The sequence below is a fragment of the Lates calcarifer genome, linkage group LG12 (genome assembly GCF_001640805.2).
Source record: "Lates calcarifer isolate ASB-BC8 linkage group LG12, TLL_Latcal_v3, whole genome shotgun sequence".
In the NCBI taxonomy this organism is placed as follows: domain Eukaryota; kingdom Metazoa; phylum Chordata; class Actinopteri; family Centropomidae; genus Lates; species Lates calcarifer.
This window is the reverse complement of record NC_066844.1, coordinates 23761368-23784330: the sequence shown is the minus strand read 5'-3', so window position 1 is coordinate 23784330 and position 22963 is coordinate 23761368. Positions and strand designations below refer to the sequence as shown.

At 39.3% G+C, this 22963-nt stretch overlaps 1 protein-coding gene across 1 annotated transcript in view; it reads right to left on the bottom strand.

Annotated features, from left to right (window-relative positions):
- LOC108889381 (voltage-dependent calcium channel subunit alpha-2/delta-2) overlaps positions 1–21954 on the bottom strand; it is a 36185-nt gene extending 14231 nt beyond the window's left edge. Inside the window, exons 1-13 of the mRNA XM_018685806.2 lie at positions 21537–21954; positions 13523–13604; positions 8639–8755; positions 7790–7849; positions 5034–5078; positions 4695–4830; positions 4471–4602; positions 4293–4350; positions 4148–4198; positions 2474–2573; positions 2202–2363; positions 1709–1819; positions 1524–1602 (exon numbers count right to left, since the gene is read on the bottom strand). Coding sequence (XP_018541322.1) covers positions 1524–1602; positions 1709–1819; positions 2202–2363; positions 2474–2573; positions 4148–4198; positions 4293–4350; positions 4471–4602; positions 4695–4830; positions 5034–5078; positions 7790–7849; positions 8639–8755; positions 13523–13604; positions 21537–21652 — 1249 coding nt within the window. The 5' untranslated portion in view covers positions 21653–21954. The remainder of the gene's footprint in view (positions 1–1523; positions 1603–1708; positions 1820–2201; positions 2364–2473; positions 2574–4147; positions 4199–4292; positions 4351–4470; positions 4603–4694; positions 4831–5033; positions 5079–7789; positions 7850–8638; positions 8756–13522; positions 13605–21536) is intronic.
- Positions 21955–22963: the final 1009 nt, after the last annotated feature.

Genomic DNA, 22963 nt, shown 5'->3' with positions numbered 1-22963 from the left:
GCTACTGGCTGATTCAGTGCTTGATAGAAGGCATTTTGGGATCTTAATTTACAACACTGCAGCTCTGCAGTCAGCACTGAAGAGTCACAATTTGACTATGCAAAAATTAGTTTTACACCTCCCTATACAAAGCATCTAAGTCCAGTGTTTTACTGTGATTTCTTTGACTCATTAATCAAAGTTTATGAGCATTTTTAAGACCATTTCTCAGGAGTTTGTACATAGCAGGACCTGTTTTGCTAATGTTTGTAAGTTAGCATAATTTCTCCAACCAATCAAATGTTTATTAATATGTACAGTAGAATTAACACAAATGGTTCTAAGGTGCTCAAATGATCCAAGCCATAATCTTTAATAGTCAATAACAAAGAATGCAAATCAACTGCATGGGTCATCTTAGGGGCAACATACCCTCAAATAAAAAATGCCCCCCCCTCTAAATCCAGTCTATTATATCAGAATAACAACAAAACCTGCCTAAAAAAACAGCTCTGAAAATGCAACTCTTTTGCAGAAGTATTCTCAGTGTCAGTTAAGTCACTGCCTGAGCAAAGGAAATCCTCACAAACACGAGTTCTTCTGGAAAGATCTCTCAGTTGAAAGTAAATCTGATCTACATAAAAATAACTGACGTCTGTGTGAGCAAACAGAGTCTAGTGAGCACCAACACTGATCGGAAAGCCAATCCCATTAAGCTCTGTGATTTATTTATTTGTTTGTTTGTTTGTGCACCTTTTAAATTTTGTCTAGCCTTTGCTGAATCGATTTAAAGTATACAACTCTTATAAAGTATAGACTGAGTGAGTGGGCCTATTATAGGAATGAATTTAAAGATTATTGGCTTAGCTAAAAATACATACACTCAATTTACTGTTGATGCTTTACATGTAGCAGGGAAGCCATTATGTACCAGTGCTTTAAGTCCAACTTATAACAATGATCCAATTTGGACTCAGCACAAAAAGGGCTCAATTATTATTGGCTTTATTATTTTGTGATACTGCAAATCACAGACATGTTACCTTAGGAAAACCCTCTGTACTATCTATCTTTCTATTAATTCCATCTATATTGTGTCATTTTATTACTCTTCTGATTCCCAACCAGGGGCACTTGTATTCTAGGGGGCACTTCTGTAGATACCAGGGTGTACATGGAAGGCTCAACAAAACTACATATTGTAATGAAGAAGAAAATAAGAAGCCAAATAGGATTATGGGTGATCTTCAGTAAAAACAGCAACCAGTAAGATGCCAAAGTATATGAAACCTCATTGGCAAGCAAGCAGAGAAAACAGTTAAAAGTAATGAATTTAACTGTCAAAACTGTCAGCATAAAGTAATGGATAAATGATTGTAATGTCCAGCTACTAACACTCTCAGTAAAACAAATACAAATGCAAAATTGCCCAAAGCATTGTTTAAAGAAACAATATAAAATTTTGAACTAACAGCATCAAATAACGATGCGATGGGGAATAATGTAAAATGAATGAATCACTGTGCAGAGAAAATTCGTCTCACCTTTATTGGTACATGCAATCCACTGTAAGGGTGTGACATCATAGTTGTGTTGACCCACAGAAAAGGTGAACACTCGAACCTTAGGAGTTAAAAATTGGAGAAAATTAAACACAGGTTTTCACCACAATGTGTCCTGTTCAAGAGCTGGATGAAACTGAGCGGTGAAATAATCAGAAGAAACCAACCGTTTTGTTGGGCCAGTTGTACTGCATGAAGACATCCTGAGCTCTGTCTTCTCCTCCGTCAGTAAACAGCATGATTATTTTATTACAGTTAGCCCGGGGGACATTTGTCTTCTGAAAAACACAAAAAAGAAAGAGCTGAATTATTGGCTCACAGTTGTCTGCCTCCGCCAACCAGTCCAGCTGCAGTTAATTAGTGTGTTTTGTGAGGTCACAGTGACCTTGACCTTTGACTACCAAAATCTAATTAGCTCAGTCAGTTCAGACCGAGTGAATGTGCCAAATGTAATGAAATTCCCTTTGGGTGTTGCAGATGTATCATGTTCACAATAACGTGAGGTAACAGTGACCTTGACCAATAAAATCTAACGTTTGTGCAAAATTTGAGGAAATTCCTCAAGGCCACAGCTGTCACCAGCATGGAAGCATAAAACAGAGTTTGGAAAATACAGTAAAACAGTGTGTGCAGATGTTGGTGCTCTAAATAAACACTTACATTTAACAGCTGGTTGAAGGCAAAATGAAATCCAGACTTGTAGTCAGTGGTGCCTTTAGCCTGCATCTGCTGCACTGCGTCTTTAAAGATCTTTTTGTTGCGCACATTAGCCTGGACTAGATGTTTGAAGCAGGGAACCACAGCCTCGGCCTTCTCGTTGAACTGAAACACAGTGGGAGACATAGACGGGGTTCAAATATAGAAGACTTAACAATTAAGGAAACAAGTAAAGCAAAGATAGAGAGTCAGTGATGAGTTTAGCAGATACTAACCCTGGCCACGTTGACATAGTCGTCATCAGACAGAGTGTCCAGCATTTCCATCACTGACGCTTTGATCAGTTTTAGGGTGAGTCCACTGACACTGCCACTCCTGGGGAAACACACAAGTATCATCCCAATCACACACTCAAATACATACAGAGGGATATAGGCTAGCATGAGCAAGAAGATCATTTTACATATTGGTCTGCAAAATGATGTCACAGAGTATTTACTAACACTGAAGGTGTGTATACGAGCCCAGCTGCAGCTGACAGAAATAAAGTGCTGCTAAATGGGACCTAATTTTGTGCTGCTTCCTGACACATTTTATGCAAATTAGTGCAAAAACCCACCACAGTGGAGGATATGTGGGGAAATATTAAGTCAACAAAAAGATCAGTGATAAACTGTAAAATCCTCTCAGAATTATGGAAAAAATCAATGTAGGGGAATTTTTTTTTTTTTTTTTTGCAAACTTTTAAACACTTCATTTACAACACACTCACTCTCTTCCTCTTAGTGTCTGACTCAAGTGTTCAGTAGTGTTGAAACCTTTAACCATGCTACTTCCAAATGTTCAATCACAGACACAGGAACTTAGCATTGTTAAACCCCTTTTAGCAGCTATTTGTTTCATTTCCTCAGTGACGTACAGTTTGCATAAATCCAGTTTTCAGCAGTGCTGCTAAAAGTGCAAGCAGGTTTTTTTGATTTGTAGTTTATTCACCAGGATTTTTAGAAATCAGAATGATAAAAACATCACATGGGTCAGTGACAAGCATGACGCACACGTGAAGAGCAAACAAACATGTTTCATGTTGATGAAAGTTCCTTCATGAAGGCTGCTCTCCTGCTTTCCTCATTCTACTCAGTAATAGGATTAACCTTGCAAAGAGTGCAGATAAATGACTCTTTATCAACACAATGGAGAGCAGCCATGGGGACAGTACCACAGTGACAACAACAGACTCCTGTACTCAACCATGACCATGAATACACTCTGTTGTAGATGGAGAAACATTCTCCATTAAATGTTAAGCAAGCTAAGCTCATGTTGAACAGACACACATAAGAGCTGTGTCTGCCACACTGTCACACTAGTCCTTTAAATAGTAAAGGGTCTTCAATGACGCTCATGACTCATCAAACTGTATCCATTATATTTCTTGCTCTTTCCCTTTTGTAAAACTAATTTAGGTTTTGTTCTAGTACCTGAATCATCTCTAACCTTTAATCTGTCTGCACATGAGAAGCAGTATGAGCTGCACTCTCAGCTCATTTCAGTGCAGAGTCAGTGCCAGGTGCACTGTTTTCCCCACTACAATGTAAATTTAAATCTAGACTGTTTCTCCAGTTATTGCAGGCCAACAGGACCAGGAGCCCAAAGAGTCTGCTCACTTGTGTAAAACCACACTATAAATGGTCTGTTTCACTTGTTGATGAGAAGGAAGTGCTGGAAAGACCGAGAAAAAAAAAATCACAGATAGATTTCAACAGCAATTAATTATTTAAAACCGTGAGGAAAGAGAAATTTTCCTCTGCTGGTTCATAGGGAGGCAAGCAGTAGTAGAATCTTCTCACATATACTGCACTTTTGCCATTATATCCTTTTCATATTCAAATGTAACCTGATTAGTAAACCCAAGAGAATACTCAACCGAAACCTTCTGATCAATTACTTACACATCCACAAGAATGACCATGTCTTTAGGGGATGAGGCGCCCTGGATGTACCTGTGAAAAAGAGAAGATACAAAACTTTAACCATCTAAATCTACTGCACATGTAATAGACCAGCATGAAAAAATACAGCAGCAGCATACTGTACCAGGGCCTCCTCCTGACATCATACAGGTCAATTTTATCAGGGGCTTTCCAGGGTGTAGCTGTAACAGTGAAAACAAAAAGTTTCCTTGATGCTGTTTATGTAAATTTGAATCAGGCTTTGTTCATTCCTTTTAAAACGACAGACAAAATTCACTCTTCACATTCCACATAAAACCTACCTGGATAGTAGCGGGTGACTCCTGTCGCACTGCCAAACGCTTGCCACAGCAGCGATGGATCCTCCCGACTGTTCTCCATGAAGACTTTCTCCAGCGCCTGCGTCCAGTTCAACTCATTCAGAATGACTGGAGCTGAGTAGACAAAACAGACAAATATGAGTGACATTAAATCACATGTATTTTATATCATTACAAGCTACAAAATAAGAATCAGATCCACTTGCCTCCTTTATAAATATCTGTAGGAATCTGAACAGCTGTGTAGGAATAGTTGACGTTGTTTTTGAAGTTTGGATCATAAACAAACTCCAGCTTGATATGGGAGGGATTTTCCACCTCTCCTTCTCCATCCATCGAATACTATGTCAACAAGAGAGACGATTTCACATGTATTTCATTATCATTTCATTCAATCAGACACTTTTAAATTTAGAACATATAAAAAAATCTTCCCTCTGTTGAAAAACCCCTATAAAAATATATATATATATATAATATATATATATATATATATATATATATATAAAGCAGCAGAGAAACCGGTCTATTTGTTTCTTACTCACATAATCCAGCTCAGCCTTAGAGTCATAATAAGCCATGTCCAACTCCTGAAGGAAAACAGACAGGAGATATGAGAACTATGAATCAATATGACGATAGAAAATCAGGGCTGCATCTTAAGATTATTTTGGTTGATTATAATAATCCTCACTATCGATTAACTGTATCAAAACCTGCCAAACAGCAATGGTTTTTTTTTAAATTTCTTTCGTTTAGCTGCCATTTTCTTTCAAGACAATCGGGACTATTGACAAATGAATAGTTGCAGTCAACATCTATGATGGATTCAAGGAATGTGGAAGTTCAGTTACACAATGCATTTTATAATAACGTCAAATTTACTTCAGTCAGTGAAATCTGTGAGGTTTTTACTGTGACTGACAGGAAATACTGGCTTCAAACAGCATCAACCCCAATAAATAACAGGAGAGAACAGATGCAGTGCAACAACAAACAGCAGTTTGTCATCAAGAGTACCAGCAGAAGTTTAAAAAAATCTTTATTATTATCTTATTATTGTATAAATGTATGCAGCCAGAGACAGTAAAATCATATAATCTACTCCATATGGTGTAAGTATGAAGTTTCTATTGTGCATCATTCTTGAGTTATCGTGATCACAAGAAATATCAGTTTCATCCTAATTAAGCAAAGTAGCTCATTAATTAGCAAAGATTTTTCACACCAACATGTTTGTCTTTGCGTACTGTATATCTGTCATCAAGCTAACAAGTTCAAACACTTGTTAACTTAAAGTGTTGAGGAGTCACAGGAATTTCTGGGAAATCTGTGCCACCTCCTTAATATGCAGCAAGGTGGCCCAAAATCTAATCAGATCATCTGCTCCATACCTGTGGTGTAGGTATGACGTTTCTACTATAACGGTCACAGATGCCAGCATGAAGACATAACATCCTGCACACCACGTAGGATGATGACAGGCCATAAAGACACAATGATACAAAATGGAGAAAAGCAGCAAATCTTCCCATTTGTGAAGATGTATCCACCAAATGTTTGCTATTGTTTTCAGCTCAGTACTGTCACATTATGAATCAGTAGACAGGCGGTACGGCTCGGGTGAAGCGTCGCCATCTGTTAGTCTTAGTTTTTGCAGAGACTCAACATACTTCAGAATGAGTGTGACAGCTATTCAAAGGCTGATCTGTTTCTATTTTTGGTCCTGTTCTGATTACCACATCTTATCTCCAAAGAGTGCCTTAGCCTATATTACAAATCAGCTAAACATGACAACTTTCCCCGTCTGCTGTTACTTATACAGATCTCCTGCTCTCTCAGACATTATCAGCCAGTGTTCTTTATCAGTCAATCCAGAGAGGTGATATTTCTCATCCTCCATGTTAACTTCTCCTGAGAGCTCCGCGTCTTTAGATCTCAGCCTATGAGCAGAGCTTCAGTCTTCTTACAAATATTTCACCTGTTTAATATGATGATGCTCGTATTGGTTTACTCTGCAAGTTAATTCTTGGCCTTGGAAACAGCAGTTGACAATGCAATCAATCTGTTATGGAGCTTTTTATCACATCACAATCTCAGCAGGTGGATTTTGCCAAGGTTTCAAAGAGTTATAGATGTTTTCATTTCCATTTTGCACATTTTTGTCTGCTTTTTTTTCAGTCTCAGAAAAGAAATTCTTTAAGTACATAACCATGACGACTGGGGCTACTCCATCTGCCGAGGCAATATGATCAAAAGCTCCACAACAGTTACTGAATGGAAACAGTTCTCAAGGTCAAGAAAGAACTTTCAAGCTCAAGTTTTGGTGGCTTTTAAAAATAGGAAAAAATGGACCTCCCATTCAGATTATCTCTATTCAAAAGAGCCAAACGTAAATTTTCATATCATACAGAAAAGAATGAAAAACAGCAGTTCACTGGGAGGTAGGAAATCAGTCTAAAAGCTTATGGTACACTCTGGGAAGTGGTCGACAGTGTAGTAAAGTACACCGTTTTCAGTGAATGGGGCAGAATTTGCAAAACCACCAGTGCAGTCTTTTTAAAATGACAGGGGGATTCAGTGCCTCAGAGAAGGATGTGAGAGGCCATGTGAGAGGATGAGGTTAACCCCATCTCATTTTGCTGGGCAAATGAAGCAGACCGAGTGGAAAAGCGGAATGCCAATGCGCATAGGACTCAACAGAACCGCACGGCTGAGTGCACTCAGTCATCTGTTTCACCCAGCCGAGCGCTGAGGGATCTGCTCAGCTGACTGGTGTAAATGTTCTTTTCAGTCTCAGGTCGTCCCATTTAGAGTCACAGCGCTCGGAAGAATAAACCCATCTGGTTTGAATTTACATTACGTGTGTTCATCCTTATTCTTTGTATTGACCAAAGAATGAAGGTTAATATAATTTAGATATTTATTCAAAAATACAGTTTGGTGAGGAAATAAAGAAAATCCTTAATAAGAACTACTGTGCCTACAAAAAAATAAGACTTTTACAAACCCAGAGCACTGCTCCAGTAGATGTGTTAGTAACTATAGTCTGTAACATGATGGTGAATTTAAAACAACAATGAATAAAAGACTGCAAAACATTTTTATTCTACTTGTTTGACCTTAAGGTCAAGTCCACTAAAGACAGAAAAACATGTCAAAGAAACCTCTTTACAAGAAACTTTTGAATCAAAATGGCACCCGTCAACAAATGAACACTGCACTGACAGAAATATGCTGGAAAAAAAGTAAATTGTCTGAGCTTTATTATAAATGGAAACACAGACAAATGCAGTTTTACCTTTATTCCATCCTGCCACAGATGCTCTCGCTGGAGCCGCTCTGCTTCACTGGCTAACCTCTGTTGAAAACAGAAACACATTAGAGGAGCAAGTTTAATGACACGTCTTGTCTCAGTAGGGACGAACACTGTGAAACACTGCGGGTTCCTCAGAGACATGTAGTCCTGCATTTTGTACCACACCAGAGCCATTCTGACATTATCAGGGAAGCTGTCAATATAATACTTTGTGGTTATTGTCAGGGGTTTTTTTGGTTGTATTTTGCAGACCCTGCAGCCAGACATTAAGACAATAGAAACATGATCTGCCAGACACACTGGATATTTTATACACTCAGATATATACTCTATACTGGATATTATCTGCAGCTGAGACGTTGCTGTGTGGAATCAAGCAACAATGAAAGGCAGCATGAATAACTGTAAGCAAGTACTGTTTAAATCCTGAGGCTATACCTTTACTAAACTTAAATGCAAGTGTTTCAAGAAAGTTTTGCTTCGTCAGCAAACTCATCCTGAGCTTTCCCAAAGAAGACACAAATCAAACTCTCATTTTCACTGAATGGATCTCCCACAGAACTAACACATGGTGTCTCTTACAAGAAGTTTGAGATGTTCTTTAGAGGCAAAGATGAAAATAAAACATATAAATGTTGTTCTATATTATTATTACATGGAGTTATGTTAAATTTAAACCTTAAACATTAACTAGATAACACTGTACAATTTAGTTCTGAGATCACATCACAGAAAAGAAAAACATTCACAGTTGCTGACAAGAGAAGAAATGAGCAGCACATAGCACGTCACTTAAGTGCTTCATATTTGTCAGGAAAAAAGATCACTCACATCGAGGGCCTTGCGCTTCTTAGCCAGGAGTTTCTCTATGTCTGAAGCCACCTTCTCCACTATCTTTCGAGGCTGATTCTTCACCAGACTAAATCGTCTTCTTTCTTCATTGTATATCTGTAAATTTTTAATGGACAATGTTAAAAACGTAGACACAATAACAGCTGCACAGTCATTCTGTAAAGTATGTTTCTGCTGACCCAGTGTCTCTCCATTGATGATATGTGGCCTTGAACTTTTATAGTCTGAGCTGACTTGGCACAAATCTGCATCACCATTAATGCAGTTGATTGTTACGGGCAGCATCTGTTCGACGTTATTAGATATTTGAAAATACTCATTTTCAAATCTGCAAAATTTTAATAAAACTACAGAATCAAACATTTAAGAAAACAGATGCAAACAAAAAAAATTCCTGACAGCAGAAGCGGCCTTATAATTCAAAGCTCATGAATTTGCAAAAGGAAAGGATCCTTTTTATATTTAAATGCTGACACAGGGGAACAGTCAGTTGTTGTGATTCTGTGTTCAATCCAGATCTAAATATGGCTCCTTTCATGTAATCTATTCACACACACATTGTCTGTTGGAATAGTTTTCACCGAAGAATCACAGAGTTTTATCCTTAAATGACACTAACGCCATGTGGCAGATTTTCTTTTAGACATTATAAAATCAAAGACAACACAAGAACTCATGTGACTGCTACATGTTACATTAAGTCAGCAAAGGAAAAAACACACACACACGAACACACTCATGTAATATTTAAAGATGTTTTCTGCGGTATGACTTTGTGAGATAAAGTCAGAGTGAGATTATGCGGTTTGGACCGCTTTAAAAACCCTGCAGAGCTGGTTGGTTGAATATGAGACATTCAGTTTTATTTCCTTTGCCAATAATGTCGCGCAGTGAAGTGCAGCAGCCTGTGATATTGTATCATATAAGAGGCTGATTGCCCCTCAGATTGAGGTTTATTTTATGATCCGATGAAAATAAAAATTACCAAAGTGATGACACTTTTTTGTCTGATCACAAACCAGCCTATTACATGATACACTCCGCGGTTCGGTAAAATAACTGATTGTCCTTTTCATTTCATTCTAACTTGAGTCTGAAGCTCACTGCAAACTGAAAGAGCCGGATTCACCCAGATGATGCTCTTACTGCTGCTCTCTGGGGGGACTGGAGTTAAATTAGACCACACATGGAAACACATCACAGTTAACTTCAGAGGTCCTGAAATATGGCCTTTTCAACTTCCTTGCAAACTATTCCTTATGATTTCTTACACCAGAGAGCTTTATGGATCATTAGAAGACGTCTGGGAATGACACCAGAGTGAGAGCAGACGAACCTGCGTGGAGTAAACCTCTGTGCTATTTTTGTTACAGACATAATTCCTCTGCAGTTTTGTTTCAAACTTGTTTTTCTGCTTAAAAACTCAGAACAAATAACGGTATAACTGCATAAGCAAAGACGCATTTAAAATATTTTCGCAGTGTTGCTCAGGATAAAAAAAAAAAGCTACTGGAAAATTTCATTGAGTGCTTAAAGAATCTGCACAGTATCATTTATTTGGAGCAATAATAACACACAGACGTTGCACTGAGGTCAAGAAACAGACACTGGACTGTTTCCCTCTTTTACTTAGCATATAACGGGACGTCAGGCAGCATCAAGCTCATATGCTTGATCCTGCCCACAATATCTAACTACACAAACACTGTCTTGAGTATTATATTATTACACAGAAACCATGGTGACGGGGAGTTCAGGAGATTGCGTGTCAGAGTGTTTCAGACCAGGGGGGACAGGATACCTGCAGTGTGTCATCTTTAGAGTTTTAGGGCCATCAGACTCTCAACCCCGTGAGGAAAGACGTCAGAGAGAAGATGAAGACAAGACAGGCCTGGGAGACGGTGACCTGGATGAATACATTTGGCGAAGCCGCATAAAGTACATATGACAGCCCTCAGCCTATAAATGCACTTCACGAGTTAAACTTAAAGACATCCCTCAAGTTGTGTGCTGACCAGATGCTGTACTGGCCCACGCCGCACAGATGGGAACATGCAGTAATGAACAGGGTGTTTCTGTGAACTGCGTGCTGTCTGTGAAGAACTAGGTCCTGTGTAGAATATATTCAGGATCGAGATGTTCCAGCGAGAATGGATATGACGTTGATAAAACTTAATAACCCTTTCTGCGGATTTTAACAGAGTAAATTACTTTTCATAAAAATGAGGTGGGAGCGGGAAAATGTCATCTGTACGACACAAGTTCCACCAGAGGAACATTTCTGAGGTACATATTAATCTCAGTCAGCCATGCTACCAGTGTGGCTGTTTGATTTCTCTTTTCACCACTTTGGTCCAGACTAAAATATCTCCACATCTGTTAGATGGATCACAATGAAACTTGGTCCACACATTTATGTTCCACTGAGGATGAACTGTAATATCTTTTGAGATGACTTAACTTTTCTTTTAATGCCATCATCAGGTCAACATTTTAATTATTATAAATTATTTGGTTTACTAACACGCTTAACTTTTCTCTGTGCACATGTTAGCATGCTAACATTAGCATTTCACTTACAGCAACACTGAGCGTGATACACAGAACCACTAGCATGGCTGTGGAGATTTTGACAACCAGTTCAGGGGGGATCTTGACTAGTTTCTACTAGCATCAGCAGACTAAAAATCTAATGTAGAACAGGGCTGTATCGCAGACACCTTCATAATCCATCATGATCCGCAAATGTAAAATTATGGCTTTTTATTGGTTGAATTGAAAATGATGTATCATTTAAATCACAGACGTTTCCTCGACAGGAGGAGATTGTGCGGATGCGTTCCAGGCAGAGTGGAACAATTTCTTGATAGAACCAGAGTGTTTCAGGAGCAAGGACGGATTAATGAGGATTGAATGAATAAGTGAGTCTCACATCAAGGCATTACTGCAGGCTGCAGGCTGACCATCTGCTCTGCTGTGACACAAACAGAGAGGACACGTGCCGAGGGAACGCCCCCACACATCATCTCAGAGCAGGCCTCTCTTGCCCCCTGCAGATGATCTTTGGTCCTGGTTTTTTTTGGCATTTGCCTTTTCAGGGACAGCCCCTTACTCCCAGACACCTGTTACAGCTAGGATGTGAAATGACCTTGATAACTTATTGGACAGGGCAGGTAAATGGTGATAGATATTCTGATGAACTTGAGTATGAAATGTGTTGTGTTTGCATGCACACAAGAGGCCAGGTTACTGTGAGAGAAGACAAGAAACTGGACATTTACATGCAGTGAATTAGATCAATCTAAAACCCCTGTTTTCAGTGCATTTGGTGGAAACCTATTTTGTGATTAAAGCTTTAAGTTGCCTCCACAAGGACGAGTACAGTTTAGTTTGGTTTTGAGTTTGGTTTTCATCATTTTAGAGCTGAAACTAACAATTATTTTCATTATCGACTAAATTTTTGTGATTAATCAATCATTTTGTCCATAAAACTTAAAGATATTTAGTAGATTATTATAAAAGAAAAAGACAAGCATTGACTCTTCACATCTGATCATTCCAGCTCTAAATTATTTTCTTCACAACAACACAGCCATTTAGAAAGCAAGTTATGTGGACACTGGATCAAATAATCATCAATAATCGCTGATTCATCTTTATTTAACTGATATCTCTTTTCCCTTTAAAGATCCAGTTTGCTGAGACAACAGCAACAAAAAGGCAAATTTTCTCACTTTTATGTGTCAAGCTTTAGCGATATCCTTCTCAGATTTCTCTAATAATACTGAGCTAGCTAATTCCTCTGAGCCATAGAGCTCCATTAACTATTAAAACCACATACATGAAACACATTTTTTACACTGGGTGACAAGTTCTTTCATTACAGCGAACACATGCACTGTAGTTTATTCCCACATACACAGTCTGTAGTCACCTTTCTTTTAAATGAAAGTGAGGATTCAAGGCCTGTTTTTAAAGATGTTTTGTGTAGGAAAGACTTGGTTTGAATGAAGTTTTTGTTGTGTTTCATTTCATCATCAGCCTTCTCCTTTAAAATTTGTTCAGTCTCTTTCTAGAAATAATGTCCTGTTAGAAATCTGTTTGAAATTGAGACAATTTAACATGAATAAGGAAACCAGGCTTCTCATTTACAGGATATGACAGTAATCAGGTTACTGCAGAGCACCAGGTATCAGATTACCTCACTGTGTGTAATGTAAAATGTAAAAATGCACTGTGATGATGTGGATATATAATCAGCTCTAACTGAACAGTAATAAATGACCTGTTCCACATAACAGAGGCATTACATGATCATCTGAATTAATATTCATGAATGTAGGAGTTATTAAACTCATGACTTCATGAACATAATACTAGATATTCTAAATCTAACCACTGTGGGCGTGTGTTCAGGCATCTTCAGAGAAATTGTACAATGTGTGCCGGATTGATAATTATTGCAAACAATACACAAAGTGCCAACAAAATTTGGCTACGACTTCTAAAAAGCAGAGCATACATTCTGAAAACTGCTGAGTATAAAAGCTATTAAAGAGAGTTTTATGTCTGTCCTGGGAAAACGAAAACATTGTGTCACTGGCTGTTCACTGCTCTGCAAAGTGTCCCAGAAAATCATGTAAAAAAGAAACAAAGCAGTTTCTAGGAGGCAGACTGTTTATTGATTTCTTGTTTTATGCACCTATTTAGCTTTAGCACTCAAACTTAATGGATTTACAGCTGTTTTGCGCATCGACCTCTCTGCTCGGTGCATTTCTTATTGAGTTTATGCAGCAGCGCTGTGATGAGTAAGACCTGTGTAGTATTAAAAAAAAAAAAGAAGAGAGAGAGCTACACACTCACCCCTTTCAACTGCTGAGCTCCAGTGATTTGCTGAAAGACTCTGTCAATCTCCTGCTCGATACGCCTGGCCCAGTGCATTATCCTGTGGATAAACATCACAGACTGACTGTCACACCACACAAACAAATGAAAAAGATATGTGTATGTGTGTGTGTGTGAGAGAGAGAGAGGGAAGGAGGGAGAGAGTGTGTTTGTATGCAGCGATGTTGAAACAAAAATAGCTTTTACCAGTGCACAAATTATGAAAATGTGTTTCATTTAACAAAAACTAAAACACATGAATGCTTTCAAAAAGACAGACATACTCTTCCTTCTTTTGGCTCTCATTATAATAAATAAATATTGTTTCAAGATATAATTAATGAATAAAACACATGCTTCTTCACTGCAACCAACACAATTAAAAAGGCAACAGTGATCTAGACATTTCCGCCGGAGCAGAGTGAACAGGAAAAGTTGACTGCTAACTCAGATTTGTGCAGTTCTTGATACCCTATCAACTATATCTTCTCAAGAAAATCTCCACCTGTCTTATTACCACTGATCACACCAGTTCAGCATTGTCTGAACGTCATCAGGAGCAGAAAATAAGCTTATACGACAGTTGCCTCCATCTCTAAAGTTGAGAGTAAGCCCTGAGATTTTAGTAACACTACCTAAGCAGCTTTGTTGACTCATTATCATAATTCTGTGAGAGGATATTTCCAAAGCAAAGAAACACACAATTTCCAGAATCACTTGATGAGCCAGAAGAAACAAAATGTCCACTGTGATGTGAGTGATAAGAGTGACCATAACAGGAGAGGGAGAGGTGTACTGAGCTTCTCGACTAATTTAACAATGTCTGGGCATTACAACTTAAAGTTGACAATGTTTAAAGCAATATTTGTAAAAAGGAGCAACTTCCTCTCATAGTCAGAAACCTGAGAAATATTGCTTGGAGCTGTGAAGCTGCTTGAAGTCCTCCTTATTCTACTGTTGTCAGTTCTGAACCAGAAGATGCAGCTTTGACCCCTAAAAACATCCACTCACGACTTGCTTTGAAGATTTCATCCACTATGATTTTGCAGTATATTACAGAGCCACATGCGGTCACAACTGGATTAATGTACTCTGGAATCTGTTTTGTCTGAAAAATATATTCACATTTCTTTAGATTTATTTACAGTGATAGCAGAGAGATAAACAGGAAATGCAGGGGAGAGAGAGAGGGGATAACATGCAGCAAAGCCCAGGCCAGATTCAAACCCAGACATATGGCACACACATTTAACCAGGCGAGCTACAGTACAACGTAACTGTGTTTCTAAACACCTGACTAAATGATCTACATCTGGGCAGAATTATTGCCCTCTTTAGAAAAATCATTGTGTGAAACCATTCAGAGAAAATGCCAAGACATATATATGTATATTACTGCTGTATTAGTTTTTAACCTTAGTGCCCAGAACTACTCATATCACACATATTCTGCAGTTCTGAGCTTTAAATGAACGATGGTCTTCAATGTGCACATGCACCGTGGGTGTGAACTGGTTGCTCCCTTGTTACTCATATCAATTCAAGGTCAAGTTATTTTTTGTAGCTGTGAGAGAAATATTCACATAATACATAAGATTGTCCTGGATAATAAGAATAAAACCAGTTGGTAAAGTCACTAAAGTCCATTTGAGCTAATATTTTCCTCATGCAGCTGCTGTGGGCTGCATAATGGACGATCATCCTCTACACAGGAATGGAAGTCTGTCAGGTTTACCCTCCTTCCCTACTTTTCATCCTGTTGATTTGGTTTATGTTGTGCAAATGCCTTTGTAATGTAGTAACATTCACTACCAGACACACATACACTCACAATATGAGCTGTGTTTGTTGGAGAGAGTCCCCAGACTGGTGCGGTGAAACAGTCTGGCAGAAACACCGGTGATATTGACAACAACACAACCACTGCACCTGGTGGTGGAGGACTGCCAGCAACAACACAGAAACCTTTCCTGACCAACAGGGGTACCTGGCTATTTAATGAATAAGATTCAAACAGCAGCAGCGCTCCCACCAATCCCTCTGTCCAACACATGAGTCACCCCCACCAGAAACACCAGATCCACCACCAGCACTGTATCAGCACATAATTCCCTCCCAGCCCACACACACATCCTACCAGATGTTGAAGTGGCTTTAACAGCGAACTGAGGATGCAGAGACCAATAAAAGCCTTCTGATTTAACACATTAAAAATAAGATTTTTCCCGACGTAGTATCTCCTTCAGAAACACCCTCTTCTTCTCCCTCCTCCATGATCAATTTCAGTATTTTTAGAACATAAAGTAACTGAGAGAAACATCAAGCGGAAAGGTGTCATGAAAGGAAACTCTAGATGAATCTTCAGAGGCCTGCTGTCTTGCCAATGTCAGGGAAAGAGAAATTTGCAGATTTTTCTTTCTTTTTGGTGAATAAAATCTCAGAGGAAAAATCTAATTGAGAATCATTGTGCTGCAGATGATTAAAAAGCTGTTGAGATTTATTTGAATTTGCCAGTGACCAGACTTCTTCTGGTTAAACAAAGGCTAAGGTCAGAATATAATGGAAGGAACTAAACAACAAACAAGAGTCTTGTATATAGGGTCAAAGAATATGGCTGAATCTTTCTCTTTTGACTTATTTTAAGAGAAAGATTTCAAGATTGTTTCAAGTTGTCAAAATAAAATCCAAAACTAGCACTAAGCACAAAGGCTAACCACCTTGGAATAAACTCATACATGTGCTGCTATTAGCAGGCAGAAGCTAAAGATTTCATTGTTGAGAAAACTGATTTTACAGTATTCACCTTAAATCAACTGGATTCAGTGTCAATTTTGGATGAATTCAACAACTTTGTCAGCGCATTAATGCCATGTTGAAAGCACAGAGAACTGAACTGCTTAAGATGCTAAATATGCTCTAAAGATTATATTAAATACTATAGTATGCATGTTTCATGTTAGAGATTACCTGTATGCCCACACTTTGCCACCCTATCCTCAAGACACCCTGAGAATCACTGAATGGTCGTAGCACGAATAAAGATTCACAGCTCCTTCCTTCACTGGCTGAGGTGATCCTGCAGCTCAGTCTGGCCAAATGGATTAAAGAAGACTTTTGGGGGGGGGGGGGGGGCATTTATTTGAGCTTTTTGCTTAAATTATTTCGATCCAGGAAATAAATCTTAATACCCAGAAAGTCGCCACAGATCCCGTAAGTGCCCAGAGAGTCGATCCATTATCAGTCAGACAGCTTCCAGCAGAGTTACGAGACAACATCACAGATTAAAGTCTTGTCTGGCTTGTTTCTAGCGCCGGACGAGCCACAAATCTCAACTCAGCTGTCCAGATCCGCAGAAAGACACAGGTTTTTTCAGATGCTGGCCGAGCTCCCCTTTTCTTCTTCTGATGCTAGTACGAGCTGAAAGGTTTGACGTGAAACACTTTCAGACCTGATGATGAACAGAGAGCTCTTGGTACAGTGCTAGACTTTTCACACTCTTCTTTTTGAAGTAGAGATTTACTTCTGGGTTAGTTTACTCCAGCAACATCAAGGCTATCGCTCTACAGGCTCATTTAAGACGTGACTGAATGCCTCTCTAACAGGCACAGGACTGTTTAAAAGTGAATTATTTTCAGTTTGAGGCAGTCATGGCAACAAAGTGAGGAAAAGAGCAGCAGACAACACCTTTCTCTCTCTCTCTATGTTGGCAACTGCAAATGTAACAACCATCAGAGAAATATCATAAACTATTTCAAAAACACACTCCATTGTCACAAGGTTTAATTTTCCATTAAGCTGTCATGGGCCACTGTGTTAATGTGATTACTGTGGCCCTGAAACCAAGGCCACCTTGGCTGATCTAATGAATATCTTCATGAAATGATAAATGAGCAGTTCTTGCTACAGAGACACGGAACAACAGTGAGTCAGCATCTTGTGATATTCACGCAATTCTTATTTGTTTGGAGGAAATACATTTTGAAAGATTTGAGCTTTCACAGGCAACTTTTACTTATTCTTAAAACTTAAATCCAAGTCTGACTTTACACGTCTCTCATCGAGTTAAGATTTCAGATGTATATTTAGAGATACATTCGTGATTCTCACATAGAAGCAAATCTATAAGGTATAAGAGAAGACTGCATGCAATACATAAGTTCCTGACTGCAGACATTTAAGTAAAATTAGTCTTAAAGACTAATTTCAAAGGCTCCTTTTTACCGTACAATAACACAGGTTCATTACACGTCACACTGCAGTATGGGTCTAATAAAATCTCAACCGCAATCTGTGTCAGATTGTAAGATATCAAATTCCAAACACGTCAGATACGACAAACGTCTCATTAACTCACACCGTCCATCTGCACCTCGTATGTTTTGAAATTGCTGCTGCAAAAAAAATGTTTCTGCAAACTGCACTCCTCAGGCTTCAGCGGAATAAAACAGTTTGCCAGAATGCTGATCTTTACTACCTGAAATAAATGCACCAGAGTTATGTATGCAGCTTTCCTGTTCTTTTTTCTTTCTTTCTTTCTTTTTTTTTTTTGGATGGCCTCCTGCGTGCCAGCATCTCTAGAGATTAGGAAAAAAAAGCGCTTACTTTGCGTTTCATTGGCCTGTAGATGTGGTTTATAGCAACAATCACATTGTAAGAATTTTGTCCTGAATTTCTGGCACTATCAGAATTTAGACACAAGCTGTCTCTGGTTGCCAGGATCTGTAGAGACTGGACTTGGTGTGATCTAGGACTTCCTGATGGTGGAAGATTTCACCATGTTTCTCTCATTTTTAGTCTGGAACAGAACAGTGTATACGGGCTGTCAATAAAATCTCTCAACATACAGTATTCAAAGCACTAACATCAAGAAGCAGGTTTCATCATAAATTAATTCAAAATGCCTGTGCAAAATGGAAAAATTCTCCTGTATGTGGAAATCAGTTTTCTTCCATGAGTGTAGCCCACAGAACTGCCGAGCAGCTTGAACTGTGTGAGTCAGTGCAGCTGAAGCACAAGTTTTTCACTGTGTGCTCCATTTGCTCTCCTCTCGAGCCCTGTGGGACATCAGAAAACTCTGTATCGCAGTGCTGCGATGAGGCGGATGAATAGCACAGCGCACTTGTGCCTCTACTCTGTTACCTGCTATACTCGCACACCCCTGGGACAAGAGCGAGAGAAGCTCTACGCGATGTGACCCATATTCACTTACAGCGGAGAGAGCGAGGGGTTGAGAGGGTGGAGCAGCAGAGCGATAGGTGGAGTATGAGAGGCAGAGATGGGAGACATTTACAGCTTTAGGTATGTGTTCTATCTATCTATCTATCTATCTATCTATCTATCTATCTATCTATCTATGTGCAGACATTCATGGTCCTCAGGGGATGAACTCTGCTGACTCTGACTCTGAATTTGTTGTTTCAAATTAAACATTTCAACAACTGCTTGATGCACTGAGAAGAATTAGTTTCATATATTCTTTATCACTTCAGGGGTCCTCATAACATAACATAACATCATCAGTTAACATCAGCGTGTTAGCAGGCATTTAATGCAAAGCTGCTAGCATGGCTGTCATTCTGGGCTCTGCCTTCCACAGCATGTGTGTGTTATCCAGGTGCCTGCAATGAACATTATGTTCAGGCACAGCTCAGGTTACGGAAACACCAGGTTTGGGTTAACTATTAGAAAAGTCTACGCTGGCTTATTCAAATACATGTAACCAAAAACAAGCAGTGCAATGATAATTAGATGAACTGTCTTGCTGATCAACAGAAAATAAATCGACAGCAGAAAATAAAATGAAATGTTTAAGTCAGTTATGAGGGAAAAATGTCTCAATGTGAGGATCAGTCGCTCCTCTCTGTTTTAGATCACTGTGAACTGATTACATCTGGGGATTGCTTGAACAAAACAAGACATTTAAAGAGTTCCCGTTGGGCTCTGCAGACTTGTGAGGGCCTTTTTTATTCTTCTTCACTATTTTCTACTCAATGTTTAATCCAGTGGTTTTCAAACTTCTTCATTGTGTTTCTCACAAGTTACTTTAAGGGTCTGTCGCTACACTGACGGCGAACTTGAGAGTATGACAGGCTGTGTCATATTTTAGATTTAGCTGATGCATTTTTTTCTCGGTGGTGAGCGTCACCAGTTTTTCTTTCTTCTTCTGTTCATCCCTCACACGTGTTGCACTGAATTGTTTTAAGAGAATAAATCTTGATAACTGGAATATTGACAGCCTCGCTAGCATTAGAGCACTGTTTGTTTATTGTTCCCATATGAGTCCAAATCATCCAGATCCATTCCACATTTTTCTACTGATGGTCATGAATATCTATCTATCTATCTATCTATCTATCTATCTATCTATCTGTCTATCTATCTGTCTATCTGTCTATCTATCTATCTATCTGCAGAGACAGGGAGCAAGAGACAGACAGAGTCAAGACAGCAGGGGCGGGAGTGAAAAGGGCGAAGTGAGAGAGGGAGAAGGGGAATAAATCCTCACTGCTGCAGTATTAATTCTTAATTGGAATGAGATGCTGTTCTTCAGCGTAGCGATTCTGCTTCATTTAGCTTACATGAGGAGACCCAGGGCAGAGGGCTATGTAGCTGTTTCAGAGCACTCAGCAGAAAAATCTGTGGTAAGGAGGAGGAGGAGGAGGAGGAGAAAGCAGCAGCTATACCCTACTTGAAATAACCCAATTCATCATAAAACGCACACGCACACATGCACAACACCTCCCAGATTTATAGACCCCCGTTCCTAATTGGTAAATACATCTCGGTTCGCCAGTTGTGATTGGCCAGAAATCCCTCACTGCGTGCCCCGGAGATGAGTGGACCATCTGGCCTGTTCCTCCCTCCAGAGCAGCCTGATTGCAGAGCCTGGAGGTGGGCCCAGATAACTGTAGTCTCAAGTTAAGTGCCAGCTGTACTTAACAGTAACGGGTTAAAGGTTAAGAATGAAGAACCAAGCACACGATTGATTAAAAAAGGAGAGAAAATGTTAATTCCAGTGCAGGAATTCAGCCAGTATTCACAACAAAAACCACACCTTTATTCCTCTATGTAATGTAGTAGACCTACTACTAGTACTTCTGAGCATGCAGTACCACTAGTATCTATTAGAGAATTCTTGGTTGACTCAAGGGGTTGTGGGAAAGGCGGGCGTTACACAAAATGAAAGAAATATTTTGCTCTTTACTTGAAAGCCTGCGTGGAAAAATCTAGTCCTGATGTGCTACAACAGCAGGGAAACATTGAAGAGAAGAAGAAGGAGAAAAAAGCTCTTTTCAGCTCCACAACAACTGTACAGACTTAATGATGCCTGCCAAATACAATGAGCCTCTAACTACTTGAACTAATTAAAGCCATGGACAACATCACCTATAACTTCACTGGTATTCATTTACCCAAAGTAAAGTCTCACTTCACGTCACCGTTGTGCTTTTATTTTGTATTTTTTTTGGCAACAATGACTCCAAGATTTAACATTAAAAGAGAAATATCAGGTTAAAGAGTGTAATGTTAAATTATCTAATTTGAAGCAATAGGCAAGAAGCTTTTACTGTTCCAGGAATTAAAAACGAGGGCTTGAACTCATCATGTAGTAATGAAGAGGATGAATTATTGCCCAGATCTGATACTGATTGTATCTGATTTTAAGGCTGACATGATAAATAAAAATGAATGGGGTCTTCTGTTTGACTGAAGCAATAAGATGTGATTGTTCATAGATCCCTGTAAATGATCTGAAAGACGTCTTCCATGCATGCCCAGTCACAGTGTGGACTACACCTTACAGAGCACTGAGCTTTAAATACCCAGCGTTTACATTGATGCAATCGCCAACACTGTCAAATTATATAACAGCAGAGAATAAAACAAGGGGACTGAAGTATCTCTTGACACCAGAGCTGAGTGGACAAGCCCAAAGTTGTCTCCCATCAGAGCCCGGCTATGTTTTCAATCAGGGGGGACTATTAATACTTACGTGTATTGCTGGGGGAATGTGAGACCCGCTGCTCCAGGCCACGATGCGCTGAAAATCAAGATAATCTGGATAGATACCAAGCAGACGATGCTGCAAGACCTTTTGCCTATCGCCATTTTCCATTAAAAAAATATATTCTCGTCACACGGGTTTTCGGTGCGTGAATGGAAGCGCTCCGGACTGCCTCCGGGGCATATAGCGAGCTATAGCGTGAACGTCCGGCTCAGTTTCCCGACGAGTTCATGTCGCTTTTTCTGCCGTCAAGTGGACGCGGAGGAGGCAGGCATTGGCCGTGAAGGCATCGCGGACGGTGGGAGATGCACTAATGCAGCTGCCAAGACACTGCAGAGTCTCTCCTCCTGCTCCCACATACACCACCGACACCACCACCACAATCTCACAGGCAGGCGCGCTCACGACAGCTCTCTTTCACTCTCTCTCTCTCTCTCTCTCTCTCTCTCTCTCTCTCTCTCTCATCAGGCGCGTTCACGCTCACCAGGCAACAGAGGAGCAGTAGAAGAATCTAGTTGGGCTTTATTTATCTCTGCAGAGCCACGTGGGATTTGTCATCGGCATAAATTTAGTTTTTATTCGAGACTGACCGTTCGCTCGTCTCTGCTGTAAGCCAGGAGGATGCAACGGTTAAAACGCTAAAAGGTCCCTGAATGCAACGAAATGAATGCATCACCAACTGGGCCCCAAACCCTCAGGAGTCCCAAAAGTCTCATGTTTACAACAGGTCACCTAGCTTTGGACATTTAATTTAAATAGTTAATAATTACTTATGATTTAACTCTTAAAAAATCATATAAAATACAATAAAATACAGCGTATGTCAAAATTAAACCAGACGTTCGCCCTTTACACACAGCTTTGCCTCTCAGTCAGTGATCTTGTTTAAAGTAACTATTAACATTTCTTCAGAGAGAGTCACAGAGGTCAAATAAAAATATTTTTTAATTTCCTGAACACCTTTTCATGCTCCATGCCCTGATCCATGTCAACCAAAATAAGCCCAGTATTTGTTTTTGTTTATCTGTTCTACATATTAGGGCTGCACCACTCTCTGAGGCCACAGGAACATTTCATTAAAACACATTAAAGTAACAAATCTGTTTCAATCAGTTTGTTCAATCTGTTTTAAAACAACACGACATGAATCACAGGCTTTCTTATTAGACTGGTTTGTTGTGATAATTTGATTAATTGTAATTTGTGCCACTAAAGTGCAATTGGCAAACAAATCAATACTACACATTAATTCTATTAATTAATTGATTTCTCTTCGGTAGATTCAATTGTAGCGTAAGTCCAAGGTCATAGTCTGATGTCACTAATGATTTGGGACGTGGTATAGGCCGATTTCACGGCAAACATTTTGACTTGTCATTACTGAGAAAAAACAGGTTTAACCTCCAACATTAAAG